The sequence below is a fragment of the Jaculus jaculus genome, chromosome 15 (genome assembly GCF_020740685.1).
Source record: "Jaculus jaculus isolate mJacJac1 chromosome 15, mJacJac1.mat.Y.cur, whole genome shotgun sequence".
NCBI lineage: Eukaryota > Metazoa > Chordata > Mammalia > Rodentia > Dipodidae > Jaculus > Jaculus jaculus.
In genome coordinates, this window is record NC_059116.1 from 33,279,872 (window position 1) to 33,307,352 (window position 27,481).

Here is a 27,481-nt window from a genome sequence, read left to right on the forward strand (position 1 = left end):
GCCTCCCAAGTGCTGGGTTAAAGGCGTGCGCCACCATGCCTGGCTTTTTTTTTTTTTTTTTTTTTTAATGTACTTGACAAAGAGAAGGAGAAGAAGACAGAAAGAAACAGAATGGATGTACCAGGCCTCCAGCCACTGCAAACGAACTCCAGACACATGCACCACCTTGTACATCTGGCTTACGTGGGTCCTGGGGAATCGAACCTGGGTCTTTCGGCTTTGCAGACAAGCACCCTAACTGCTAAGCCATCTCTCCAGCCCCTCTCTTTTTATTTTGGTGTTATCATCTTTTTCTCCTATTATAAGGGTCTTGTAAAGATAATACTAGGCACTGTGAGGTCATGGATATCGAGGCCAATTTCTGTCTGGAGGGTTGCCCTGTAAGCAGTTCTACCCTTCCTTTGGCTCTTACATTTTTCCGCTACCTCTTCCACAATGGACCCTGAGCCTTGGAAGATATGGTAGAGATATTTTGAAGCTGAACACTCTTCTGTCACTTCTCAGCACTATGGTATACAGGTACCTTTTTATTGTTGTATTTTGTTTTTTTCAAGGCAAGGTCTCACTGTAGTCTAGGCTGACCTGGAACTTACTCTGTAGCTCTAGGCTGGCCTCAAGCTCACAGCAATCATCCTGCCTCAGCCTCTGAGTGCTGGAACTAAAAGTTTGTGCCACCATGCCATGTTCTACATGTACTTTTTTTGTTTTTTGATTTTTCAAAGTAGGGTTCGCTCTAGCGTAGGCTGACCAGGAATTCACTACTTAATCTCAGGGTGGCCTCCAACTCATGGCAATCTTCCTACCTTTGAGGCTTCCCGAGTGCTGGTATTAAAGGCGTACGCCACCACGCGGGGCTACAGGTGCTTTTGTAGGATGGGAATGTGGTTCTTTGGGTGCATCTCTCATCTCTATCTCAGAAGTCAAGAAGTTGTGGGAATCCCAGGTCCCAAAGCTGGGCTCAGTGACCTTGAACGTGCCCTTGGCCTCGATTTCCCGGGGAAGACATAAGTCTGTCCACCTCCCAGGTCTCAGGAGTTTGGGGAGCAGGTGCTGACAGCCTCCTGGAGCCTGTTTCCCCTGAGGAAAGTAAACCTCTGTGTGCCTCCAGGTCTCGGGAGCTGCTTGACCTTGAGCCTGTCCACCTCCCAGAGCTTCAGTTTCCCTTAGGGACATAGGCCTGATTGTGCCTCCAAGGTCTCAGGTATGTGTAGGGGTGCTCCTTGACAGTGGGCCCGCAAGCCTCAGTTTCCCTGAGGGCATGAAGACTTGCCCGCATCTCTAAGGTCTTGAAGGTGTGTGTGGGCGGGGGGGGGGGATGCTGTCTTACCTTGGCTTTGTCCATGTCCCCAAGCCTCAGTTTCCCCTCCGGAACGTAGGCATGCAAGTGCCGCCAAGGTCTCACGTGTATTAGAGGGGGATGCTGCCTGTCCTTGGCTTTGCTGTCTCTTCAGCCTCAGTTTCCCCTTGGGGACATAGACCTGTGTGCATCTTCAAGGTCTCGGGGATTTGGGGAGGGTGCCAGCTGACCTTGGGCCTGCGAGCCTCAGTTCCCCCCCGCCCCTCCCGAGGTGGGGGCGTGACTCCAAACAGCCCCACCTCCGCACACATCAAGACCCCGCCCACTCGCGATTCGCCCCGCCCCCACCCCTCCCTCAGGCTCGGCCGGCGGCGGCGGCGGCGGCGGCGGCGGCGGCTCCGCTCCTCACTCGCCATGGACGCGCGCGGGGGCGGCGGGCGGTCAGGGGAGAGTCCGGGCAGCGAGACCCCTGCGCCGGGGCCGCCGCCACCACCGTCCCCGCCGCCTCCCCAGCCGCAGCCTCCGCCCGCACCACCTCCGCCACCACCAGCCCCGGACCCCGACGATGAGGCCGGATCGGGAGCTCCGCTCCGCAGCCGGCACGGCTCGTGCGCACGGCCTCGCGCGGCCAAGGGCGGCGCGAACGGCGAGGTCGGGCGCGGGGAGCCGCAGTGCAGCCCCGAGGGCCCCAAGGTGTCGTTCTCGTGCGGCCCCGAGGCCGAGGCGGCCGAGCCCCGCGGCAGCCAGGCCAGCTTCATGCAGCGCCAGCTGGGCGCGCTCCTGCAGCCCGGCGTCAACAAGTTCTCGCTGCGGATGTTCGGTAGCCAGAAGGCGGTGGAGCGCGAGCAGGAGCGCGTGAAGTCGGCGGGGGCCTGGATCATCCACCCGTACAGCGACTTCAGGTGCCGCGGGAGGGAGGGCGTCCTTGGAGAGCCCAGAGGTGACCTCGGGATGCGGGGACACGGTGTGAGGGGGGGACCCCTGGCGGTGACCTCGGCCTTGACCCCCTCCATGCTATCACCCCGGGATCCGCCCTTGGAGAGGCCTGAGGGGGACCCGGCGCGCCCCCTTCCCGCGCGCGCCCTCGTGGAGATGGGAGCGCGCGGAGGACGCAGGGCCAGGGTCTGAGCGCCGAGGGGCGAAGAGGACGAACGGAGGGTCTGGAGGGGAGCGGTAGTTAGGAAATGGAAGGAGTAGTGAAGAGGAAGGAAGAAGGGAAGGAAGGATGACAAGGAGAAGGAAGGATGGAAGGGAGGGAAGGAGGAGGGAGAAAGGAAGAAAAGGAGGAAGAAGAAGGGAACGGAGGAAGGGCACACTGGAAGAACGTGCCCCAGGGGCCGGGGAGGGGTCATTAGCCGGTGCTGTATGTTCCCACGATCTCCACCGGCTTCCTGGGTCCCCGCCTGTCCCGGGTGTGCGACTGACTGGGGATGTGGCCTGAGCCGGCTGCCGAGTGCAGAGGTGGAGACTGTGCGGGACTGGGCCGTGACCCCGGCTGTTTGCGCGACTCCTTCCTGGGCAGGATGTGTGTCTGCCGAGTGCGTGGCACTGTGTGTCACTGTAGGCCGTGCGTGTGATGCGCGCGGCGGTGTTCTGGGGGCGTGTGTCCGCCGATCTGGGGGAGGCGTGTTCCCAGGGGTGTGTCTGCTGGGTCGCCGAGGTACCTGTTGGGGTGTCGGGTGTATACGCGTGTGTGTGTCCAGGGAGAGTGTACATCTGAAGGGGATGGGACAGTTGTGTGTAGGAGTGCAGGCGTGTGTCCGCCCTTTTGAAAGTTGGGGTGTATAAGTATGGACCCGATGTCCTGCCACCCTGGAGCACCGGGGCACAGGTTTCAGCACCATAGACAGCGCCAGGGCCCGGGGCGCTGTCTTCTCTGCTCCTAGCTGGGCTCTTACACCTTCAGGCCTGAGCACTTCCTCCGGGACCGGGACCGACCGGGGTCTTCATCGTCTCCTGGGCTAGATAACTGGGGAAACTGAGGCCCACAGAGACCTCTGAAACAGAAAGGCGGCCTTCACCATGAGGCTCTGATCCTGCTTGCACAATGGGACAGAGAGAAAGAATAGCTGTGCTGTGGTTATGATCCACTCCCTATGGCTGTCACTGTTACCATCAGGACACCAGTCTACACTGGGCTCCAAGGGGAAGAAACCCTATGCTGCTGTTGACTGAAGTGTGCAGCTTGGAGGCAGGTGCAGGTGGTGTGTGGGAGTGGAGGCTGGCATGAAGAATTGGGCTCCCCTCTTTGGACCCCTGGGAGGACCTTGTTTATACTGTGGTCGCTGAACTCTGAACTGTGGAGAGGCCCATGGACCACCTAGGGTCCAGGCTGGTCAAGCATTTGGGGAGGTGAGCAACAGGGAGAGGGGAATGCTGCTGTGTCTAGGACTAAGGGAGTCAGTGTGGTGAGATTTCCAGAGCGGGTGCATGAAGCCACCCTCTATTCATGTGTGGGGACCTGTGTCCCTTCCAGAGTCTTCTGATTCAATGTAGAGACAGACCCAAGCAGCACTTTGTTGCTCCAAGGTTCTCTTGAAAGCATGTTGTGTGAGGGTTGATAGATTCATTGATTTGGGCTGTACTGGGGACTGGACCCATGCAAGTGCTCATCATGGAGCCGTGCCCCCGGCCCTCTTTTACCTTCTGTTTTGAGACAAGGTCTCTTTAAGTTGCTCAGGCTAGCCTTTAATTCACTGTGTAGCCCCAGCTGGACTTGAACTTGAGATCCTCCTGCCTCAGACTCTGAGTAGCTGGTTATGAGTAAATTATTTAAAGAAGAAAGAGAGATCCCACACCAGGCTCATGAGTGATGGGAGGAAATTGCATTCTGGGGGTTGTCCAAGAGGGCATTGGGGTGTCTAGAGGTGGGTTATATGATGTGTAGGTCTTCTCTGAAGTGTGTGGAGTAGTGTCCCAGGTTCCTGTCCAAAGGGGAGCATCTCTTTCTCTTCACTCTGACTTTGTTTCCCCAGCAACGTTGCCCCTGTGTATTGGCGGGCACACCTGGCACTGAGCTGGGGCAGTTTCTGATTAGTGACAGGGAACACACTCAAGCTGTCTCTGCTCAGGCTGGCGGAGGAGGTGGCGATGGCACTGGAGGCCAAAGGAGGCAGAGCCTTGGGATCTCAGGTCCCTGTGCACAGGTTTTCCTCAGCCTGCAGCACACAGGGCGCTGTGGGAGTCAAGCTCAGGGATTCCACCCGGCAGTCTGCTATGACCAACAAGTGCCTGGGGGTGGGGTGCTGTGCCTTGATTTCCCCAGATGTGAGGAGGGAGTGGCGTGGGTTGGGGATCAGGTATCTGATGGGTTCAGACTTCCCAACATCCTCTCCTGACCTTCCTGTTAAGCAATAGATAGGCCTTTGCCCTGCCAAGCTTTCTTTTCTTCATTTTATTTCATTTATTATTATTTTTTGTTTGTTTGTTTTGTTTTTTCAAGGCAGGGTCTCGCTCTAACCTGGGTTGACCTGGAACTCACTACATAGCCTCAGGGTGGCTTGAACTCATGCCAATCCGCCTTCCTCTGCCTCCCAATTGCTGGGACTAAATGTGCGTACCACCACGCCTGGCTATTTTTTTATTTTCTGTTCTTTGAGATGGTCTCATGTAACCAAAGCAGATACTCAACTCACTATATAGCTGAGGATGACCTTGAACTTACAGAGATCCTGTTACTTCAGCCTCCCAAGTACCAACCCCCAGCATGGATCTGAAAGTCAGTGTGAAGAAGCAAGTTCAAGAGGCATGGGGAAGGGGCCCTGACTAGACACTGAGGCTCAGGGAATCAGAAGTGTTCAGGGCCTCTAGCCACTGTTAACTCCAGATGCTTGCACCATATCTGGCTTATGTGGGTCCTGGGAAATTGCACCTGGGTCTGAGGCTTCTCAGGCAAGCGCCTCAGTCACTGAACCATCTCTCCAGCTCTGACTCAGACACTCTTGAGTCACCTGGGGTCCTGTGGGTGAAGGGGCCCCAAATATAATAGGACAGAAGCCCTGTCTCCCCCAGTTGTCCAACAGATCAGAGGAAGGTTGCTACGCAGGTCTCTGGAGATGGGAACTCCAGATGCATGTGCCACCTTGTCCTCTGGCTTACATGGGTCCTGGGGAATTGCACCTGGGTCCTTTGGCTTTGCAGGCAAGCGCCTTAACCAGTAAGCCAGCTTTCCAACCCTAGGATGGGTTTGTTTTGTTTTGCTTTTTGAGACAAGATTCTCATGTAGCCCAGGCTGGCCTCAAATTCACTATGTGGCAAATAAACTCATCACATAAATCCCATTATCAGTAAGGTGCTAGGGAGGAGGTCAGGTTTTGGTGTGCGGGGTCGTGGAGAACCTACTTCCTTCCTGGGTGGGAAGATTGGGGCTTGGGCCCTCTCAGACCTGAGAAAATAGTCACCATGGGCTGTGGGGAGGGGTTGGAGGTCAGAGCGATCAACACCCCATCTTCCCAGCATCTTCTGTGGCACCCTAGGGGACGCTTTAGATCCCTTTCCTCAGCCTTATCCACACTTAACCTCCCCTTTGGTTCAGCCTACAAAACGCACCTCTAGCAAAACTCCACAGTCTGGCATAGTGGCACAAGTCTTTAATCCCAACATTGGGAGGCAGAGATAGGAGGATTCCTGTGAGTTCATGACTAGCCTGGGACTAGAGTGAGTTCTAGGTCAGCTGGGCTACATTGAGACCCTACCTTGGGGAAAAAGAAAGGAAGAAGAAAGCAAGCAAGCAAGCAGGCAAAGGAAAATCAGCCTAAAGCGCAGTGTCAGTGTCCCCTGCTGGCCACCACACGTTTCTCCAAACACTGCGCCCTGTTTGTCCTGAGCCCCTAGTCTCTTTCAGTTCCCTTTGATTTTGCCTGCCAGCCTCAGGAAGACCCACACAAGCCCCAGGGCCTTTGCACTTACTGTTCCTTCCACCCTGGAGCTGCCCCTCACCCTACCCTTCAAATGCCACCTTGTCAACCAAAAAGTCCTCCCACCCTCTCTGGTCATGGGGCCTCCTCTGGGCTGGTCTGCAGGAGAGGGTCAGCCTCCCTGGTTCCTGGAACATAGTGGGCCCCACACATGTCTTCCAGGTGTCTCCAGCTGTTTTCTCTTCTGGGGTTCCCGTCCCTAATCCTGACACCTGCAGTAGGGACGCAGCCCTGCACCCTCTGCTCAGGGCCTGATCCTCTGAGAGATCCTGGCTATAATCCCTGACCTACAGTTGCTAATCCCCTGTGGCTTTGCAATGATCTCTGATCCTGGACGGCTTCCGGCCACCAGGAAGGTCACCGGTGCCTCCCTGCCAGTCCATCAAGGCCCAGGCCCTGACTTGGCTTCTGGGTCTCAGTGGCCAGCTCCCATGACTCAGTCCCAGCACGGGCTGAGACACCCAGCAGAGCCACTTTCTATGTGACCTCCAGGAATCTCAGTTCAGGTTCAGGCCTCAGTTTCCCTGTATGAGCGGAGAATGGCCAGGTTTACTCGTTCACTTGGTATCAGTGCCAGGGCTCCTGAGGGATGGGAGGGTTCATCTGGGAGACTTTGGCTACCTCTTGTTGGGGCGCCCTCTGAGAATTTAGATGGGGACACAGCACAGCTCTGACCCCACAAAACAGGGTCCTGGATCTCTCTGCTGTTCAGAATCCCCACCACCACCACCAAGTAAGGCCGACCTGGAATTCACTATGTAGTCTCAGGGTGGCTTTGAACTCATGGCAATCATCCTACCTCTGCCTCCCAAGTGCTGGGATTAAAGGCACGTACCACCACACCTCACATGTTTTTTTAAAAATTATATTTAATTAATTCATTTATTTTTAGGAGGGGAGAGAGAGAATGGGCATGCCAGGATTTCTAGCTGCTGCAAATAAACTCCACATGCATGCACTACCTTGTGCATCTGGCTTGCATGGGTCCTGGGAAATCAAACTTGGGTCCTTTGGCTTTGTAGGCAAATGCCCTAACCGCTAAGCCATCCTTCTAGCCCTAGGATAGGTTTGTTTTATTATTTATTTATTTTACTTATTTATTATTTATTTAATTTAATTAATTAATTATTTTATTTGTTTGTTTGTTTGTTTGTTTTTGGTTTTTCAAGGTAGGGTCTCGCTGTAGCTCAGGCTGACCTGGAATTCACTATGTTGTCTCAAGATGGCCTTGAACTCACGGCAATCCTCCTACCTCTGCCTCCCAAGTGCTGGTATTAAAGGCATGCACCACCACGCCTGGCTTGTTTTGCTTTTTCAAAAAATAATTATTTTTATTTACTTATTTATTTGACAGAGAGAAAGAGGGAGAGAGAGAGAGAGAGAGAGAGAGAGAGAGAGAGAGAGAGAGAGAAAATGGGCTTACCAGGGCTCCAGCCACATCAAACGAATTCCAGATGCGTGAGCCCCTTGTGCATCTGGCTTATGTGGGTCCTGGGGAATTGAACCTGGATCCTTTGGCTTTGCAGACAAATGCCTTAACTTCTAAGCTATCCTTCCAGCCCTTGTTTTGCTTTTTGAGACAAGATTCTCATGTAGCCCATGCTGGTCTCAAATTCACTATTGGCGAATAAAGCCGGGCATGGTGGCACAAGCCTTTAATCCTAGCACTCAGAAGGCATAGGTAGGAGGCTCGCCATGAGTTCGAGACCACCCTGAGACTACATAGTTAATTCCAGGTCAGCCTGGGCCAGAGTGAGACCCTACTTTGAGGGAGGAAAAAAAAAAAGGGAAGGCAAATAAACTCATCACATATACTACTCTGTGCCTGTGGCTCTACATGGGTACTGGGGAGTTGAACTCAGACTATCAGGATTTGCAAGCTAGCACTTTTATCTCCGCACTCCCCCCCCCTTTTTTAAACTTATTTACTTATTTAAAGGAGCATGAATGGACACTCCAAGTCCTCCTGCTGCTGCAGGTGAACTCCAAACACATTTGCTACTTTGTGTGTCTGGCTTTACATTGGTACTGGGGAATCAAACTCATAATGGCAGGCTTTGCAAACAAGCATCTTTAACTACTAAGCCATTTCCCCAGCCCTGAATTTTTTTGTTGTTGTTAGTTTTATTTTTTTCCCTAGGTGGGGTCTCACTCTAGTCCAGATTGACCTGGAATTCACTCTGTAGTTCCAGGCTGGCCTTGAATCCACAGTGATCCTCCTCCTTCTTCCTCCCAAGTGTGTGTCACATGCCCAGCAGTTGCAAAAGCCTTTAATCCCAGAATTTGGAGGGCAAATGTAGGAAAGATTGCCGTGAGTTCAAGGCCACCCTGAGACTACATAGTGAATTCTGGGTCAGCCTGTACTCAAGTGAGAGAGACCCTTACCTCGAACAAACCAAAATATATATATCTGCACGTCAAGAGAATGGGCACACCAGGGTCTTTTGCCACTGCATACAAACTCCAGACACATGCACCAGTTTGTACATATGGCTTTACATTAATACTGGGGAGTTAGAAATTTGGCAAGTGGCCAGTCAAGGACACCCATCTGGGGAGCGAGGCAGGGTCCCAAAAGGGGTATCCTGCAGAGTCATGTGTACTGGCCTTAGTTTCCATTTATATGGGATATATGACCCCTCTCACTTCTAATCCCTTCCACGTGGACCAGGCCGAGCTCCAGGGCATCTGGGTGGAGCAGAAGGGCTATGGGATCCAGCCACCATCGGTCTCCCCTCCTTAGCCTGTGCCCAGTCCTCATAACACAGGAATACTGACTGACCTGCTCAGGGAGGAAAGTCCCACCATGTGACCTCAGTGGTGCAAGAACTGAAGAAGGTCCTTGGACAGTGTGGCTGGGGACGGAGGACAGCAGAGGACATGCCAGTCTCAGTCCTGGGCCCCACTTTCTGGCTGGGCAACCTCCTGGCCCATCAGTGGGAAATGTCACACTTACCCAGAGGCCCAAAGAAGGGAAGGAAAGAGCTGTGATGGCAGCCTTCCCGGGGGCCATTCAGACTGCTTTGAGGTCCCCCTGATGATTTGAAGATCTCTCCCATAGTTCCTAGGGCTCTTCTGGTGGTTTCTAGAGTCCCCATTCCCTATGTATTCTAGGGTTACTTGGGGGTTTCTAGGCCCCACTATGGTGGTTTCTAGGTCCCCCTGATGTCCTCTAGGCCCCTTGGCCTTTGACTGCTCTTTGTTGCTTCTTTTGGTCAGTGGCTTTTTCACTGAGGGGAAGGTGGCCCTCTAGTCCTTTCCAAAGCCAGAACCCTGAGGTCTATGCACAGGCAGTGTCCCACATCGGGTCTGAGCCAGGTCCAGTAAGCATTTATTTATTTATTAGTAGCAGTATTATTATTATTATTATTATTTGAGGTAGGGTCTCATTCTAGTGAAAATTCACTTTGTGGCCCTGAACTCACAGCAATCCTCCTACCTCTGCCTCCCAAGTGCCACCATGCCCAGCCAGTAAGCATTTATTTGATTTTGCTCTTGAGGCCCTGGGGACCCCCTCTTTACTCCCCTTTGATGTCACCCCTCAGCTCTGGGTTTTTGTCTCACCCAGATGGGTTTGTGGGGGCCAAGCTGTGACCAAGCCTCATCCCCACTAGAGCCAGAGCCCCCACATCCTCCCAGTGGGGACTGTGGGTTAAGAACAGAAGAAACTGAGGTTCCCAGGGGCAGGGCGGGAGGAGCTTGTCCAAGGTCACTCGTGCAGTGGGCAGATGCCAACCAAGCCTGGCTCCTGAGACATTGGGTCAGATCCAGCCCTTGGCTCTCACAGACCAACAGAGCTGCGTGAACATCCTGGTACAAATCATTTTTTAGTTGTTTTTTTTTTTCTCTCTCTCTTTCCCTTTTGGACCATTTCCTTGAGCTCAATTCCCCGAAGTGGAACGCGGTCACCCGCCGGGCATGGTGTTTATAGCTATGCTGGCGAGTGCTGACTAGCCGACGGAGCCAGCTTATGTCTGCCGAGACAGACTTTACTTATTAGAGCTGGGGTGGAGGCTCAGCCTGTCTTTACTGGAGGCAATGGGTGCTGGGCCCATGGGATGGCTGCAAACCCAGAGGGTGGCAACAAGATGTCACGGGAGTTGAGAGGGCTGACATCATCCAGGGTAGAGAGGAATCCTGCAGACTTTTAAGGACAAACAACTCGGCTAGTTTTTATTTTGGGTTTTTAGTTATTTATTTAAATACTTTATTTACTTATGTATTTATTGGAGAGACAGAGAGAATGGGCACACCAGAGCCTTCAGCCTCTGCAAACAAACTTCAGACCCATGCGCCACCTTGTGCATCTGGCTTAAGTGGGTCTTGGGGAATCAAACCTGGGTCCTTTGGCTTTTCAGGCAATTGCCTTAACCACTAAGCCATCTCTCCAGCTCTATTTGTTTGTTTGTTTGTTTGCAAGCAGAGAGAGAGAAAAAAGAGACGGATTCCAGATGTCTGTGCTACTTTGTGCATCTGGCTTTATGTGGGCACTGGGTCATTAGGTTCTGCAGGCAAACACCTTAACTACTTAATCTCTCCAGCCTTTTATTGTGTGTGTCTGTGTGTATAATAATTATTATTATTATTATTTTGGTTATTTTCAAGGTAGGGTTTCACTCTCTAGCCCAGGCTGACCTTAGATTCATTATGTAGTCTCAGGGTAGCCTGAAACTCACATTGATCCTCCTACCTCTGCCTCCTGAGTGCTGGGGTTAAAGGTGTGTGCCACTATACCTGTCTTGTTATTGTTGAATTGAACCTGGGTCTTTTGGCTTCACAGGCAAACACCTTAACTGCTAAGCCATCCCTCCAGCCCCTAAAAATATTTTTACTTATTTGCAAGCAGAGAGCGGGCAGGGGGAGGAATGGACCCACTAGGGCTTCCTGCCATTCTAAACAAACTCCAGATTTATGCACCACTTTGTGCATTTTGTGGGCTATCAGGCTTTGCAAGCAAGTGCCTTTAATTGGTGAGTTATCTCCCCAGCCCCTGGTGAATTTTTTAAATTTTTGCATTTCTGGGGATGGAACCCAGGGCTTCCTTTGTGCCACTCACCATGTCCCCCCAATCCTCACATGGGTTCTAAGCAGGCATTATACTGCTGAGGTGTACCCCCAGCCCCTCCGCTAGAAACTTGAGATTCTCCTTCACTTGTTTTTTTCCGAGGTAGGGTCTCACTTTACCTCAGGCTGACCTGGAATTCATTATGTAGTCTCAGGGTGGCCTCAAACTCACGGTGATTCTCTTACCTCTGCCTCCAGAGTGCTGGGATCAAAGGCATGTTCCACCATGCCTGGCCCCTTTCTTTTTTCTTTTCTTCGCCTGGTTTTGCACAGGGTTGTGAATTCACAAGACCCCCGCCCCCTGCTCCACCTAGCCCACGGGTTTTGGAGGTTTTTCTTTCTATACTGTACCCAGAATATATCTCACAAACTTTGCCTTTTAGCCACGTTAAAACAGATGATCACAGATGATCCGAGTGGTGGTCAGCTCATGCAACAAACATTATCACCCTCCATTTCCCGAACACTCCATCAGTCCAAACAAAGCTCCATCCTCTTCCCAGGCCTCATAGCTCACGACTCCATCTCCCTTCTGTGGAATCTTCTGTGATGGACATTTTCCATTTCCTATCATGGACCCCACACTGTGTGTCCTTTAAAAAATATTTTAGGGCTAGAGGGATGGCTTAGCAGTTAAGGCATTTGCCTGCAAAGCCAAAGGACCCAGGTTCTTTTTTGAGGTAGTAAGACCCTACCTCAAAAAAAAAACTAACAACAACAACAACAAAAAAATACATACATACATATATATATATATATATATATATATATATATATATATATATATATATATAATTTAAGACAGGGGTCATGGTGATACATGCCTTTAATCCCAGCACTCGGGAGGCAAGAGTAGGAGTTCAAGGCCACCCTGAGAATACAGGGTGAATTCTAGGTCAGCCTGGGTCAGAGTGAGACTCTGTCTCAAAAACAAAAAATGTTTCTTTCTTTTTTTTGGTTTTTTTGAGGTAGGGTCTCACTCTGGTCCAGGCTGACCTGGAATTCACTCTGTAGTCTCAGGGTGGCCTTGAACTCATGGCGATCCTCCTACCTCTGCCTCCCAAGTGCTGGGATTAAAGGCATGCGCCACCATGCCTGGCTCAAAAAATGTTTATTTATTTGAAAGCAGAGAGAAAGAAAACAAGAGAGAATGGGTGTGCTAGGGCCTCTTGCCACTGCAAATGAACTCGACGCGTGCACCACTCCATGCTTCTGGTTTTACGTGGAGACTGGGTAATCGAACCCAGGCAGTCAGGCTTTGTAAGCAAGTGCCTTTAACGGCTGAGCCATCCCTCTCCAGCCCCTGTGTGTCCTTTTGTGTCTGGCTTTCCCTCTGAGCACAGTGTCCTCACGGTCTCTCCAGGTTGTGGCATGTGTCAAAGCCTTACTCATATTCATGGTTGAGTAATATTCCAGTGTGTGGGGAACCCAGCCTCTGTCTGGGCTGTTTCCACCCCCTGCTGCTGTGTATTTCCAGCCATGAATGTTGCTTCACAGGAGGGCCAGCTGGGCCGGGAGCAGGCAAGAGGGAATCCTGTGTGTAACTTTTTGAAGAGCCACCAAATGGCTCCCATCCCCTGAAAGGGTTTGATTTGCTTTTTCTTAATAGCTGAGGGCTGACCATCTGTCCACATGGCACTGTCCCTGTGGCCTAATTCACAGCTCTGTCCTTCCCCCATTAATGGACATTCCTGGGATGCACTGCTTCCCCGGAGAAAGCTGGGCACCAACTTTAGCATGTGTATCCAATCTGGATGCATTGGGAACAGAAATGACTTCTCATCACTTTCTCATGCATCTCGTTCTGTTCGATGTCCAGTTGCCAACTGGTTGACAGTGTTTCAACCCTTTGGCGTGTCGGCGTGGATGCTGGCTTGGTCCCCGTCTGGCTTCCCTCTGCTCCTCTGCTTCCTGCTTGGATACCCGACTCCTGTCTATACCTGTTGGTCAAAGCCACCCCCGCCTTTTTTTTTTTTTTTTTTTTGAGGTAGGGTCTCCCTTGAGCCCAGGCTGACCTGGAATTCACTATGCAGTCTCAGGGTGGCCTTGAACTCACAGCGATCCTCCTGCCTCTGCTTCTCAAGTGCTGGGATTAAAGGCGTGTGCCACCACGCCCGGCCTCCCCCTTTTCTTTTCCTTTTTATTTATTTGTTTTCAAGGGGAGAGAGGGTTAGAGAGAGAAATATGAGTGAATATGAATGGGTGTACCAGGGCCTCTAGCCCCTGCAAACAAACTCCAGATGCATGTGCCGTATTGTATATCTGGCCTTATGTGGTACTGAGAAATCAAACTGGGGTCCCTAGGTTATGCAGAAAACTACCTTAACTGCTGAGAAACCTCTCCAGCCCTATTTTACTTTTTTTTTAAAGAGAATCTGTAATTCTTTTAATTTTATTTATTTATTTATTTATTTGAGAGAGGCAGACACAGAGAGAAAGACAGATAGAGAGAGAGAGAATGGGCGCGCCAGGGCTTCCAGCCTCTGCAAACGAACTCCAGACGCGTGCACCCCCTTGTACATCTGGCTAATGTGGGACCTGGGGAACCGAGCCTTGAACCGGAGTCCTTAGGCTTCACAGTCAAGCGCTTAACCGCTCAGCCATCTCTCCAGCCCCCTATTGTACTTTTTAGAGAAGGTTTTCATTGAGCCCAGGCTGACCTTGAACTTTTTTTTTCTCAATTTTTATTAACATTTTCCACGATTATAGAGAGTATCCCCATGGTAATACCATCCTTCCCCCCCCCCCAACTTTCCCCTTTGAAACTCCATTCTCCATCATATCCCCTCCCCATCTCAGTCTCTCTTTTATTTTGATGTCATTGACCTTGAACTTTTTAACTTTTTACTTTTTTTTTTTCTGTTTTTTGTTTGTTTTTGAGGTAGGGTCTCTCTAGCTCAGGCTGACCTGGAATTCACTAAGTAGTCTTAGGGTGGCCTCAAACTCATGACGACCCTCTTACCTCTGCCACCCGAGTGGGATTAAAGGTGTGCACAACCATGCCTGGCTTGCTGTGTCCTTTTTACTCTTCTCTTATATTTTCATGAAGGCCAGCGATGCACCAGTCATACTGTCCCTCTTTAATCTATTTTGAGTGACCTCTGCAGCCTCAAGGTAACGTCCAGGCAAAGTCAGAGAGGACCGGACAGAGGACCACGGGCTGCCTGAGGTCAGGAGGCTTCCTGCAGGCAGCGCCAACCCCTACTGGCATGGCTCATGGCTGCTCCTTGCTGCCTCGAGTTATGGGGGTCTTCAAAGCCACTTTTCCTTGATGCGTCAGTGGGATCTGTCCTAGAAACCTTTGTCATTCCGTGTGGATCTGGGGTCCTGGAAACCACCTTTCCTTGCTTCCTCAGATAGGGCTGGAATCCTGAAAACCGCTTTTTCCTTGGGGTTCTGGAAAGTGCCTTAGGCGTGGGCGGAGGGCCCAGGTGGGAGGTTGAGTCTGCTGCCTCCCCCAGGTTCTACTGGGACTTCACCATGCTTCTGTTCATGGTGGGAAACCTCATCATCATCCCGGTGGGCATCACCTTCTTCAAGGACGAGACCACAGCGCCGTGGATCGTGTTCAACGTGGTGTCTGACACCTTCTTCCTCATGGACTTGGTGCTGAACTTCCGCACGGGCATCGTGATCGAAGACAACACGGAGATCATCCTGGACCCCGAGAAGATCAAGAAGAAGTACCTGCGCACGTGGTTCGTGGTGGACTTCGTGTCGTCCATCCCGGTGGACTACATCTTCCTCATCGTGGAGAAGGGCATCGACTCCGAGGTGTACAAGACGGCGCGCGCCCTGCGCATCGTGCGCTTCACCAAGATCCTCAGCCTCCTGCGGCTGCTGCGCCTGTCGCGGCTCATCCGCTACATCCACCAGTGGGAGGAGGTGAGGGCGGGGCCTAAGGCACGGGACGTGAAGACCAAAGGTAAAGGGACCTGTGGTGGCGCACGCCTTTAATCCCAGCGCTCGAGAGGCTGAGGTGGGAGGAGCGCCATGAGTTCGAGGCCAGCCTGGAGCTACGGAGGGAGTTCCAGGTCAGCCTGAGCTAGAGTGAGACCAGGAATCATGGATCCCATGTCTGCAGGGGACCAGGCTGTGAGATGTGGGTGGAGACCTGGCCAGGGGCGGGGTCTTGGGAGAAATGGAGCTGTTTATGGGTGGGCAGAGAACTGCCGGGCTTTGGGCTCCAGCAGCTGAGAAGGACCGTAGTGTGTGGGCGTGGCCAAGGCTAGGAGGGTGGGGCTACTAGGGCCGATGGAGATACACCAAGGTGAAAGGGCTGGGCGGGCCCCAAGCTTCAGGCCCTGGTGGGGCAGGGCCATGGTGGAGCTTCTGTTGTGTGACTGGGGCCAAGGCTTCAGGGCAAGGGCTTGGGCACCAGCGGGAGGTGGGGCCAAAAGATACCATGATGGATGACTGTCAAGGTTGTAAAGTGGATCTTGAGGCGCACCAGGGCCAGGCTTCAGGACCATGGGACCATGAAGGTGGACATGCAGTGTGACCCTGGCTGCTGGATGGGGCCTCCATACCCTGTGCGGATTCCAAGGCCTGCTTAGGATGGAACCAAGGCCCAGGCTTAGGCCATAGGGAGAATGGGGTCACTGGTTGGGGGGTGCCCAGGCTTAGGAGGATCGGCAGGGGAGTCCCTGAGATGGACTGAGATGGGATGACAGGGTGACCTCATTCAACTGCTACTAGGCCTCCATGGTCTCCCAAGAGGAGAGAGCCACATCCCATTACCAATGGAGAAATGGAGGCTCGGAATGCCATCTCTTTATTTTTATTTATTTGTTTACTTTTTGTTTTGTTTTGTTTTGTTTTTTGAGGCAGGGTCTCACTGTAGCTCGGGTTGACCTGGAATTCACTCTGCATTCTCAGGGTGGCCTCGAACTCATGGCGATCCTCCTACCTCTGCCTCCAGAGTGCTGGGATTAAAGGCGTGCACTACCACGCCCGGCTCTATTTTTTTAAAACATTTTATTTATTTATTTAAGAGAGAAAGAGGCAGATAGAATGGGCAAACCAGGGCCTCCAGCCCTTGCAAACAAACTCCAGACACATGCGCCATCTTGTGCAGCTGGCTTACGTGGGTCCTGGGGAATTGAACCTGGGTCCTTAGGCTTTACAGGCAGGTGCCGTAACTACTAAGCCATCTCTCCATCCCCAAAGCCATCTCTTCTTCCCTTCCAAATCCTGAATCCTAGGTCCTAGTCCTGCCTCTGTTCCAGTAGCCATGGTGGGGTATTTAGAGGCAGCAGGTGGAGACAGGGACAACGTGGTATGTGGCAGGAGATCCTGGAGGTTGTCTCGTCCAAATAATTGGGGGATGGTAGATTGAGCAGGACAAGGGGTCAGGAGGGAAGGGCTGGGGGAGGGTCTGAACAGAGGACAAGCGTGCAGGCTGATGGGGGGTCTGGGACCCTCATGGCCATGCCCCTCACCCCCAGATATTCCACATGACCTACGACCTGGCGAGCGCCGTCATGCGCATCTGCAATCTGATCAGCATGATGCTTCTGCTGTGCCACTGGGATGGCTGCCTGCAGTTCCTGGTGCCCATGCTGCAGGACTTCCCCAGCGACTGCTGGGTGTCCATCAACAACATGGTGGTGAGTGTGCCCTCCCCTCACCCTCATGGCGCCACCTGGGGTCCAGAGGCTCAGCTAACATCTCTCTCTAGGGATCCTACTTGATGCTGCTCTTTGTTTTTTTATTTTTTTGGGGGGGGGGAGACAGGATCTCATGTAGCCCAGGCTAGCGTCAAACTCGATATATGTAGCCTTTGAACTTCTGACCTGCTGCTTACACACCCCAAGTGTTGGGACCACAGACATGCCCCATCACCCCTGGCTCCCCAGCACCCCCCTCTTTTTTTTTTTTTTTTTTTTTTTTTTACAAAAATGTATTTAAAATAAAAATGCAAGCAAGCTGGGCTGGCCGTGGTGGCACATGCCTTTAATCCCAGCACTCGGGAGGCAGAGGTAATAAGAGGATTGCTGTGAGTTCAAGGCCACCCTAAGGTCAGCCTGGGCTAGAGTGAGACCCTGCGTGCAGGGGCAGGGGAAAGAACGAGAAAAAGAAAAGAAAATGCCTGTTGCAACCCTCAAGTGGGAAAGCTGGTACCACGCGTACTGGGAAGTAATGAACCAGGCACCTTGTGTTCTCTGGCTGTCATGCACTATAAAGAGGGGCTGTAGAGGGTGGTGACATAGGGGTGATTTCTGACTCTCAGAGTGACTGAGGCCAGAAGACTGAGTTTAAAGCTGGCCAGGGTCACTTAGTAAGACACCGTATCTCAAAAGGTAAAGAGCTGAGCATGGTAGCATACGCCTTTAATCCGAGCACTGGGGAGGCAGAGGTAGGAGGATCACTGTGGGTTTAAGGCCGGCCTGGAACTACAGAGTGAGTTCCAGGTCAGCCTGGACTTCAGTGAGACCCCACCTCAAAACCAACGACAAAAATAGTAAAGAGCCTGGGAGGGGCTTGGTTCAGCAATAAAGCTCCTGCCTAGAACTCACACTGAGGGGCAAGGGATGGGAGTGTGGCTCAGTAGTAAGGGCAGACCGAGCACACATGATGTTCTGAGTTCCATCCCCAGTGTGGCAAAAATAAAGGGGGTAGTGTTGTAGTCAGGTTTTTCTCTCCATAAGCCTCACTGCCTCCCCAGGCCAGGACACACGTGGGACTTCCATGCCTTAGTCGGGACACAGCAGGCAGGCATCAATGGGGACAGGAACCATGGCACCCCTCCCGGGCGCCTGGCACAGCTGCTCGGGATAAAGAGCCCATTGTGCAGCTGCCATCCACACAAGCGGTTCCGTTTCCTGGATGGGTCCCCTGCCCCGGCTAGGTCAACTGAGGACATCCAAGAGTGGACCTCCACCCCCTCTGCCCTTGTTCCGGGCCCCCGAGGACTTGCATGTCCTCTGACTGAACATGTTCTGGAGAGAGGCCAGCCCCCTCTGAGACTTTGTTTCCCTAGAAGTGAAGTGGGAGGTGTCACGAGGTCCACGGTTGTCTCACTGAGACATGCACACGTCCACGTTCTCTGCCTGGGTCTGCCTTGTTTACCTCTGATCATGGGGAGCCTACACCCACTTGCCAGCAGGAGGGTGGGTCGGGGTCAGAGGTCTCTCGGAGGCCGTGCCAACCCAAACTGCCGCCCCTGGCCTTGCAGAACCACTCATGGAGCGAGCTCTACTCCTTCGCGCTCTTCAAGGCCATGAGCCACATGCTGTGCATTGGGTACGGGCGGCAGGCGCCCGAAAGCATGACCGACATCTGGCTTACCATGCTCAGCATGATTGTGGGCGCCACCTGCTACGCCATGTTCATCGGCCACGCCACCGCGCTCATCCAGTCGCTGGACTCCTCAAGGCGCCAGTACCAAGAGAAGGTCTGAGGGCGGAGGCAGCCCTGCCCGGGGTTGGGGGTAGGGGGAGGTCCTGTCCTGGATCAGAGGGGGAGGCAGCCCCTGTGCAGGATCTGACGGAGGAGGTCTGAGGGGAGAGGGGGGTCCCTAACCTGGGATCTGAGGTGGGGGTGGTGGCAGGCACCCCTGTCCTGAATCAGAGGGAGAGACAACCCTGACAAGGTCTGAGGGGAGGGCCTGTTACTGGGTCTGAAGGGAGAGGGTGGTCCTGCCCTGGGTCTCAAGGGGAAGGTATCCCTTGTCCTTGGATCTGAGCGGGGAGGTGTCTGGGTCCTGGGTCTGAGAGCAGCCTGACGCACCCATCCTTGAGAGGTACTGTGGACAGTAGAGATGGTGGGGTGGAACTCAGGGGTCTTGGGTAGTGATAAGAGAGGATGGGAGCCCAGGAGCTCAGAGTCAGAGAGGGGCCAGCCCTTGGGTCAGCAAAGTGCCTTGGGGCTGGGTGAGGTGCTGACAGACTTGGGTCTGGAAACGCAGGGGCAGCTGGGCCCCAGGCCAAGGCTTTGGGGGGTGCAGGGCTGGTGCTAGAAGCAGCCATGCAGGGCCTCATGGTATCATGAAGGACAGAGAGTGGGTATTAGCCACCTGTATACCCTGGTCTCACTCTCTGTGGCAGACCTTAGTACTCCCCCTCCGCAGTGCCAGCCAGGGCACGGGGGCAGCTGGGCCCCGTGCCAGGCGCCTGCTGTCCGGAAGCCATGGCCTCGCACCCAAACATGAGCTGGTGCTGCCACCCGCCCGCCGTCACGGGGCTCTGAGCTCAGGGCAGCTGGGGCCGGGAGGGACAGGGCAGAAATGGGGCTGGGGCAGCCCCGGGTCTGTGGTGGGGACAGCAGGGCCTGGCACCCACACTGATGAGCCAATCCTAGAAGCTGAATCCGGAGGGAGCTGGCCAGGCCAGCATGCCCAGCTCCTGTGGAGGGCCTGTGCCACTTGGCTGGCCCTCAGGTCCCAAGGACCGGGTTTCAGACAGTGTGACCATGTCTATTGACCTTAGCCTTTCAGATGACAAACTGTGTTGCAGACGCCTTACAGTGTCCTCAGTACTACACATGGTTTTATGTCTTTGTCTTTGTGTGTGTGTGTTTTGTTTTTCGAGGTAGGGTCTCGCTCTAGCTCAGGCTGACCTGGAATTCACTATGTAGTGTCAAACTCATGGCGATCCTCCTACCTCTGCCTCCTGAGTGCTGGGATTAAAGGTGTGCGCCACCACGCTCGGCTTTTTTGTTTTGTTTTGTTTGTTAGACAAGGCCTTCTTTAACCCGGGCTGGCCTCCAACTCATTATACAGCTATATATAGAAATTAAGATGACCTTAAATTACTGATCCTCCTGCCTCCACCTCCCAAGCGCTGGGCTGGCAGGCACGCAGGGAACTTGAGAGAGAACCCAGGGCCTCATCATGCGAGGCCACAGCCCTCTCTCTTGTGTGTGTTAACACTCAGTTTTAGCTGTCGGAATTTAATTTTGTAAATTATTTATTTGCATGCATGCGTGCGTGCATGGCAGCCCAGGTCTCTTGATGCCACCAAGAAATACCAGATAGGCCAGGTGTGGTGTTGCACGCCTTTAATTCCAGTACTCAGGAGACAGAGGTAGGAGGATTCTTGTGAGTTTGAGGCCACCCTGAGAGTACATAGTGAATTCCATACAGGTCATCCTGAGGTAGAATGAGAGCCTACCTCGAAAACAAACAAGCAAACAAACAAACAAAGAAATATATCCATCACTTTTTGTGTCCAGCTCAATGTGAGTGGCTTGGGAATTGAACCTTGGTCACAGGCTTTTCAAGCAAATTTCTTTAACAGCTGAGTCATTTCTCCAACCCCTGAATTTAAGTTAAAGACAATTTTTTCAGGCAGCGTCTCACAGCTGTTATCCCAGCTATTCCAGGAGCCTGAGGCAGGAGGATCAAAAGTTCAAGTTGGAAAATACATATGAGACCTAGTTTCAAAACAAAATACAAACCATGCGTGGTGGCACACATCTTTAATCTAAGCAGAGGTAGGAGGATATATGTGAGTTTGAGGTCAGCCTGGAACTACAGAGTGAGTTCCAGGTCAGCCTGGGATAGAGTGAGACCCTGCCCACCCCTCCAAAAAAAAAAGGCAAAAACAGGGCTGGAGAGCTGGCTTAGAAGAAGGCATTTGCCTGTAAAGCCTAAGGACCCAGGTTCGATTCCCCAGTACTAAGATAAGCCAGGCGCACAAGGGAACGCAAGCATCTAGAGTTTGTATGCAGTGGCTAGAGACCTTGGTGCACCCATTTGCTCTCTTTCTATCTGCCTCTCTAAATAAAATACCCCCCCAAAATACAAGGAAACAAAATAATGCTGGGGCCGGGCGTGGTGACACACGCCTTTAATCCCAGCACTCGGGAGGCAGAGGTTGGAGGATTGCTGAGAGTTCGAGGCCACCTTGAGACTACATAGCTAATTCCAGAGTAAGACCCTACCTCCAAAACCCCAAAATAAATACATAAAAAATTTAAAAAAAAAGCGATGGGTGGGAAGGCTGGCTCACGTGTACAATCTTTGCACTCAGGGGGCTGAAACAGGAGAATAGCCATGAGTTCCAAAGCGGCACCCTGCCTCATGAAAGAAAAAAGTAAAACCAAACCCACGATGTGCCGTGTGGCTGGGACTGGCCGCCTTCCCGGAGCGGAGCAGGGCGGCGCTTTCGCCGCGTTCACCGGCGCCCTGTCGCTCCTCCCCTCTAGTACAAGCAAGTGGAGCAGTACATGTCCTTCCACAAGCTGCCCGCCGACTTCCGACAGAAGATCCACGACTACTACGAGCACCGCTACCAGGGCAAGATGTTTGACGAGGACAGCATCCTGGGCGAGCTCAACGGGCCACTGCGGGAGGTGAGGCGGTCGCCCCTCTCCCGCCCCCTGCGCCCACGTCCCACTGGCAGACTTGGTGGGGTTGGTACTGAGCCCCTCAGCCCCCCGATCAGCTGCTTTAAACCAGACTCTGGTCCAGAGGGCCCACGTGCTGCTTGGCGAGTTTGCTTGAGGCTGTTGTGGTCAACACTGAACAGGGACACAGAGTCTCTCAGACACCAGGGATCCAAACTCCATTCATGCGTAGGCCACACTTCGTCGGAGCACCCCAAGGAGGGTTCTTCCTGCCCAATCCGGGCACTTTCACCGGCTTGCCACTTCTGGGTACAAGGCCATCTCCCTGCATGTGTGTCTGTCTCCTCACCTGGTCCACGTCACCCTCTGGTCATCACACAGGGTCCCCTGACCCCCTGCAGATATCTCCTTTCCAAATAAGGTCGCATTCATAGTTTGAGGCTCAAGCCCTCAGCCCCAAGCCTTTTTTTTTTTTTTTTAAGATTCTCTACTTTTTAAAAAAATTATTTACTTATTTATTTGAGAGCGACAGAGACAGAGAGAAAGACAGATAGAGGGAGAGAGAGAGAATGGGCGCGCCAGGGCTTCCAGCCTCTGCAAACGAACTCCAGACGCGTGCGCCCCCTTGTGCATCTGGCTAACGTGGGACCTGGGGAACCAAGCCTCGAACCGGGGTCCTTAGGCTTCACAGGCAAACGCTTAACCGCTAAGCCATCTCTCCAGCCCAGCCCCAAGCCTTTTTATGGTGATACATTTGGCCAGGCCCTCACTGAGGCCCAGGAAGCGGGGATGGTGGGTAAGACAGGAGCAACGGAGCTCTGTAGAGAACAGTGGCAGGAGTGGCCAGAAGGGGATGTGATGTGATGTGACAGGTGTGTCCCACGTGGAGTTTGCAGCTAGGCCACAGGCCGCTGAGGAGGCCGCCAAGGCTGGGAGGCCAGGCCAGTGTGAATGGTCTCAGGGGCCTCCTTCAGGGTGCTAGAATGTAAATATTTCTGGAAACAACACTTGACTAGTTAATCTTCCATGAAAATACTCAGCTGTTATTATTATTTATTTATTTTTATTTATTTATTTATTTATTTTTTGTTTTGTTTTTCGAGGTAGGGTCTCACTCTGGTCCAGGCTGACCTGGAATTAACTCTGTAGTCTCAGGGTGGCCTTGAACTCACGGAGATCCTCCTACCTCTGCCTCCCGAGTGCTGGGATTAAAGGCGTGCGCCACCACGCCCGGCGATATTATTATTATTGTTGTTATTTGGTTTTTGGTTATTTTTCAAGATAAGGTCTCACTGTAGCCCAAGTTGACCTGGGACTCACTGTGGTCTCAGGCTGGCCTTGAACTCACAGTGATCCTTCTACCTTGGACTCCTGAGTGCTGGGATTAAAAGCATGCACCACCACACCCGGGTGTGTTGTGAGGGGGAGGGTTTTTCAAGGTAGGGTCTCGCTCTAACTCAGGCTGACCTGGAATTCACTACATAGTCGCAGGCTGGCCTTGAATTTACAGTGATCCTCCTACCTCTGCCTCCTAGTGCTGGGATTTAGGGCTGATCGTCATTATTTTTATTTACTTTTTTTGTGTCTCAGCCACCACACTAATTCCAGAACATTATCACTTGCACAAGGAAATCTTTCCCCCTTCCGTTCCTCCCTCTTCCTTTCTAACAGGGTCTCACATAGCCAGGGCTAGCCCTGAATTTGCTATGTAGTCGAGGATGACCTTGAACTTCCAATCCTACTGCCTCCACCTTCTGAGTGCTGGGATGCCAGGTGGGTGAATTCCACCGTGCCTGGCTTGGACTTTTACTTTGTACTTCCACCTTCCCCTCCTCCACAGGCTTGTCTGCTCTCAGCTCCAACCCCACACAGCCCACAGTGAGTCATGGGGGCTGCTCCCTCCTGCCTCCTTTCTGTGGGCTCCCTGCTGGGCTTTGCTCATTTGTTCTTGCTCATGACCTTGACTAGCTTCAGCTGTTTGAGAAACACAAGCCTGATGTGTCCTTGTTGGGGTCGGTCGCGTTGAGAGTATGAAGAAGAGGGGACAGCCACCTGGGGCAAGGGCCTGAGGATATGTGTGGTCCGGCCTCCTTGGTTTTTCATTTTATTTTGCTTTTTATTATTATTATTATTTATTTAATTTTTATTAACATTTTCCATGATTATAAAAAAAAAATCCCATGGTAATACCCTCCCTCCCCCCTATTTTGCTTTTTTTTAATTTGTTTTTTGAGGTAGGGTCTCCGTCTAGCCCAGGCTGACCTGGAATTCACTATGTAGTCTCAGGGTGGCCTTGAACTCATGGAGATCCTCTTACCTCTGCCTCCTGAGTGCTGGGATTAAAGCCGCATGGCACCATGCCTGGCTTGGTTTTTCATTTTATTGTAATGTTGATGTGTTTGTTTGTTTGTTTTCCATCTGTGTGTGGTGCATGTTTGTATGCATGTGGTCACGTGTGTGTGCAGGTGCTTGTGCATGTGTGTCTGGAGGTTACAGGTCAATGTCAAGTGTCCTCCTTAGTCTCTCTTCACCTTCTTCTTTGAGACAGGGTATCTCACTGAACCTGGATCTCACTCATTTGGCTAGACTAGCCATCAAGTCCCAGGATCCTCCTGTCTTCACCTCCCAAGTGCTGGGATTGCAGACACATGGCCCCCTACACCTGGCTTACACATGGTTGTCAGGGATTTGAGCTCAAGCTTGTTTGTGCTGCCGTCACTTTACCCACTGAGGCGTATCTCTTCACGCCTGGTTGGTTGGTTTTTTTTTTTGGAGACAGAGACGTATGTAGACCAGGTTGGCCTTAAACTATTGGTGTAGCCAAGGATGACCTTGAACTCCTGAGCCTCCTGCCTTCACCTCCCAAGTGCCAGGATTACAGGTGTGTGCCACCATGCCCGGCTCCCATGTTGACTTCCCATCATCTCTTTGTACAGGTTCCCATATGCAGTGGTGGACTTTGATTCTTGTGGGGTTTCCCAGTCGTCACAGTTCTTCAAAGAAACAAGTGTTTGCTTTTCTCTTCTCTTAGGTCTCTAGTTGCCTTCCCCTTGGGTCCTGTGTCACCCATATAGTCTAGCATAATGCAGAGAGACCTGAGAGCTCTGCAGCTGTCTCCCCTTTGTCTGCCTAGGAAGTCGATGCTAGCTGCAGGGCCACTGCCCCTCAGAGACCAAGGGGTCTAAGGTAGCACGTTAGCCCTCATGGTGCCATGTTTTGATGAGCCAGCTGAGACCATCCTGCCTGCTGCCCACAGGAGATAGTCAATTTCAACTGCCGGAAGCTGGTGGCTTCCATGCCTCTGTTTGCCAACGCGGACCCCAACTTTGTCACGGCCATGCTGACGAAGCTGAAGTTCGAGGTCTTCCAGCCAGGTGACTACATCATCCGCGAGGGGACCATTGGCAAGAAGATGTACTTCATCCAGCACGGGGTGGTGAGCGTGCTCACCAAGGGAAACAAGGAGATGAAGCTATCTGATGGCTCCTATTTTGGCGGTGAGCACTAAGCAGCAGGGCTGGGCACCTGGGGTTGGGTGGGTGGTCGTGTGCTGGGCAGCCACTGAGGCACCTCTTTCGGCTGCACAGAGATCTGCCTGCTCACACGGGGTCGGCGCACAGCCAGCGTGCGTGCTGACACCTACTGCCGCCTCTACTCACTGAGTGTGGACAACTTCAACGAGGTGCTGGAGGAGTACCCCATGATGCGGCGGGCCTTCGAGACTGTGGCCATCGACCGCCTGGACCGCATCGGTAAGCCACCAGCCTTCCTGGGAGGGTTCCGCAGAGGGGGAGGCATGGTCTGGCCAAATGCATCCCAGGTTCCCAAGGGAAGTTAGGGGCTCTATTTGTTCAGTGCCTACATTCCGCTAGGGTACCAATGGATCCCAAGGTCACTTCAAGGGCAGTGGTCTGGGGTTTGTAGCACACACAGCTGGGCTGTGCACCTTTGTGTGTGCGTAGGGGGGGGACACATAAAGGACACACCACAGTCCAGGTTGAAAGGTGTCTTCTGAAGTGGACACAACTTGTACTAAAACCCCCGAGATGGAAAGGAGGCCTTGAGGAAGGAGGCTGGAGAGGCAAGAAGGACCTGGTGGGCCACAGCAGAGAGAGGTTGGACTAAACCAGGAGCATTATGGAGCCTTGGAAAGTTCCAAGTGTGTGTGTGGGGGGGGGGGATGGTGGTCTGGCTTGGTGGGCGTATGTGGCTTCAGAGGCAGGGAGTGGTGGGGCCCTGAGAATGGCCAGTGACAGGACATAAGGATTAGAAAAGCAGCATGGTGTGGCGTGGGAAAGGTCAAAGGGGATCACAGCAAGCACTCAACAAATGCTGTTATATGACTAGCATACTCTCCAGGGGGCATGTGTTTAGTTTAGACAGTGTTAAGTATGTTAAGTGCAGCAGGCACTTAACACATGCTGAGCATGCAATAAGGACTTATGGGCTGTGCCTGGGACTTGCAAGCTGCCCCTTGCAGGCTGTCTGTGTGTGGTGACTGCATGGGAGCTGTGTGCACATTTGCTAACCGTGCGAGTCTTGCTCCATCCACCACGGTGCTTGAAGTTCACGAGTGTGTCATGAGCTTTTGTACACAGCAGGTGCTCAGGACAGCCTGCTGCATGCAGCCAGTGCGCTGGGTGAGCTGGCTGTGCACAGCCAATACCCTGTGCACGATGGTGAACACTGTTTACCGAAAGCACCCGGTGCCACATTCATACTTGATAACAGTGGGCGCTCTGTACCTCCTGTACGCAGCAGGCACACTGCATACAGCAGGCGCTGTCCTGTGCACAAACTGTCCAGAGGGGGCGCCCCATCCCCGCCCCAGCAGTAGGCTGACGCACCCCGTTCCCCCCACTTCCAACCTTCTGCAGGAAAGAAGAACTCCATCCTGCTCCACAAGGTGCAGCACGACCTGAGCTCGGGCGTGTTCAACAACCAGGAGAACGCCATCATCCAGGAGATCGTTAAGTACGACCGCGAGATGGCGCAGCAGGCCGAGCTGGGCCAGCGCGTGGGCCTCTTCCCGCCCCCGCCGCCGCCGCAGGTCACATCTGCCATCGCCACACTACAGCAGGCTGTGGCCATGAGCTTCTGCCCGCAGGTGGCGCGACCACTCGTGGGGCCCCTGGCGCTGGGCTCTCCACGCCTTCTGCGTCGCGCCCCCGCGGGGCCTCCGCCCCATGCCGCCGCAGCCACCTCCTCCTCGCCGGGGCCCAGCGCCAGCCCCCCGGGCGCGCCCGCCAGTCCTCGGGCACAGCGGACCTCGCCCTACGGGCCGCCCGGCTCCCCGGCGGCGCGCGTTGGGCCAGCGCTGCCCGCGCGCCGCCTAAGCCGCGCCTCGCGCCCGCTGTCCGCCTCGCAGCCCTCGCTGCCCCATGGCGCGCCGGCGCCCGGCCCCGCAGCCTCCGCGCGCCCGGCCAGCAGCTCCACGCCGCGCCTGGGGCCCGCGCCTGCCGCGAGACCCGCTGCACCTAGCCCCGAGCGGAGGGACTCGGCTTCGCTGGGTGCTGCCGGCGGCCTCGACCCGCTGGACTCTGCGCGCTCGCGCCTCTCGTCCAACTTGTGACCCTCGCGTGCCCCGCGGGCCGGGCGGGGCCTCCACACCAAAGCCATGCCACGCGCGCCGCCGCCCGCGTCCCAGCCATAGACGGACCGGGTAGTCGTAGTGGACGGGCAGCGGCAGGGCCCCGCGCCCGGCCGTCCCCTCATTGCCCCGCGCACACCCTCATCGCCCCTGCCCCCAGCGGCCGCACGGGGGAGCGAGGGGCTCCTTCACCTCGGTGCCTCAGTTCCCCCAACTGTGAAAGCGGAAGGCCTGGGCCCTGGCCGAGGACCTGGCCGTGGAGCCGCCCGCCCCGCGAGCGCAGTCATAGGAGGATTCTGGTTCCATGTGCAATACTCGGCCTGC

The 27,481-nt window shown here is 53.6% G+C and overlaps 1 protein-coding gene across 1 annotated transcript; it reads left to right on the forward strand.

Moving 5' to 3' along the window:
- The first annotated feature begins 1,711 nt into the window (after nt 1–1,711).
- Nucleotides 1,712–27,139, forward strand: Hcn2 (hyperpolarization activated cyclic nucleotide gated potassium and sodium channel 2). The gene is made up of 8 exons (XM_045135087.1): nt 1,712–2,199; nt 14,739–15,162; nt 16,725–16,886; nt 18,455–18,673; nt 21,427–21,573; nt 24,824–25,064; nt 25,155–25,319; nt 26,445–27,139. The coding sequence occupies exons 1-8, from the start codon at nt 1,712–1,714 to the stop codon at nt 27,137–27,139; spliced, it is 2,541 nt and encodes an 846-aa protein (XP_044991022.1).
- The last annotated feature ends 342 nt before the right edge of the window (nt 27,140–27,481 follow it).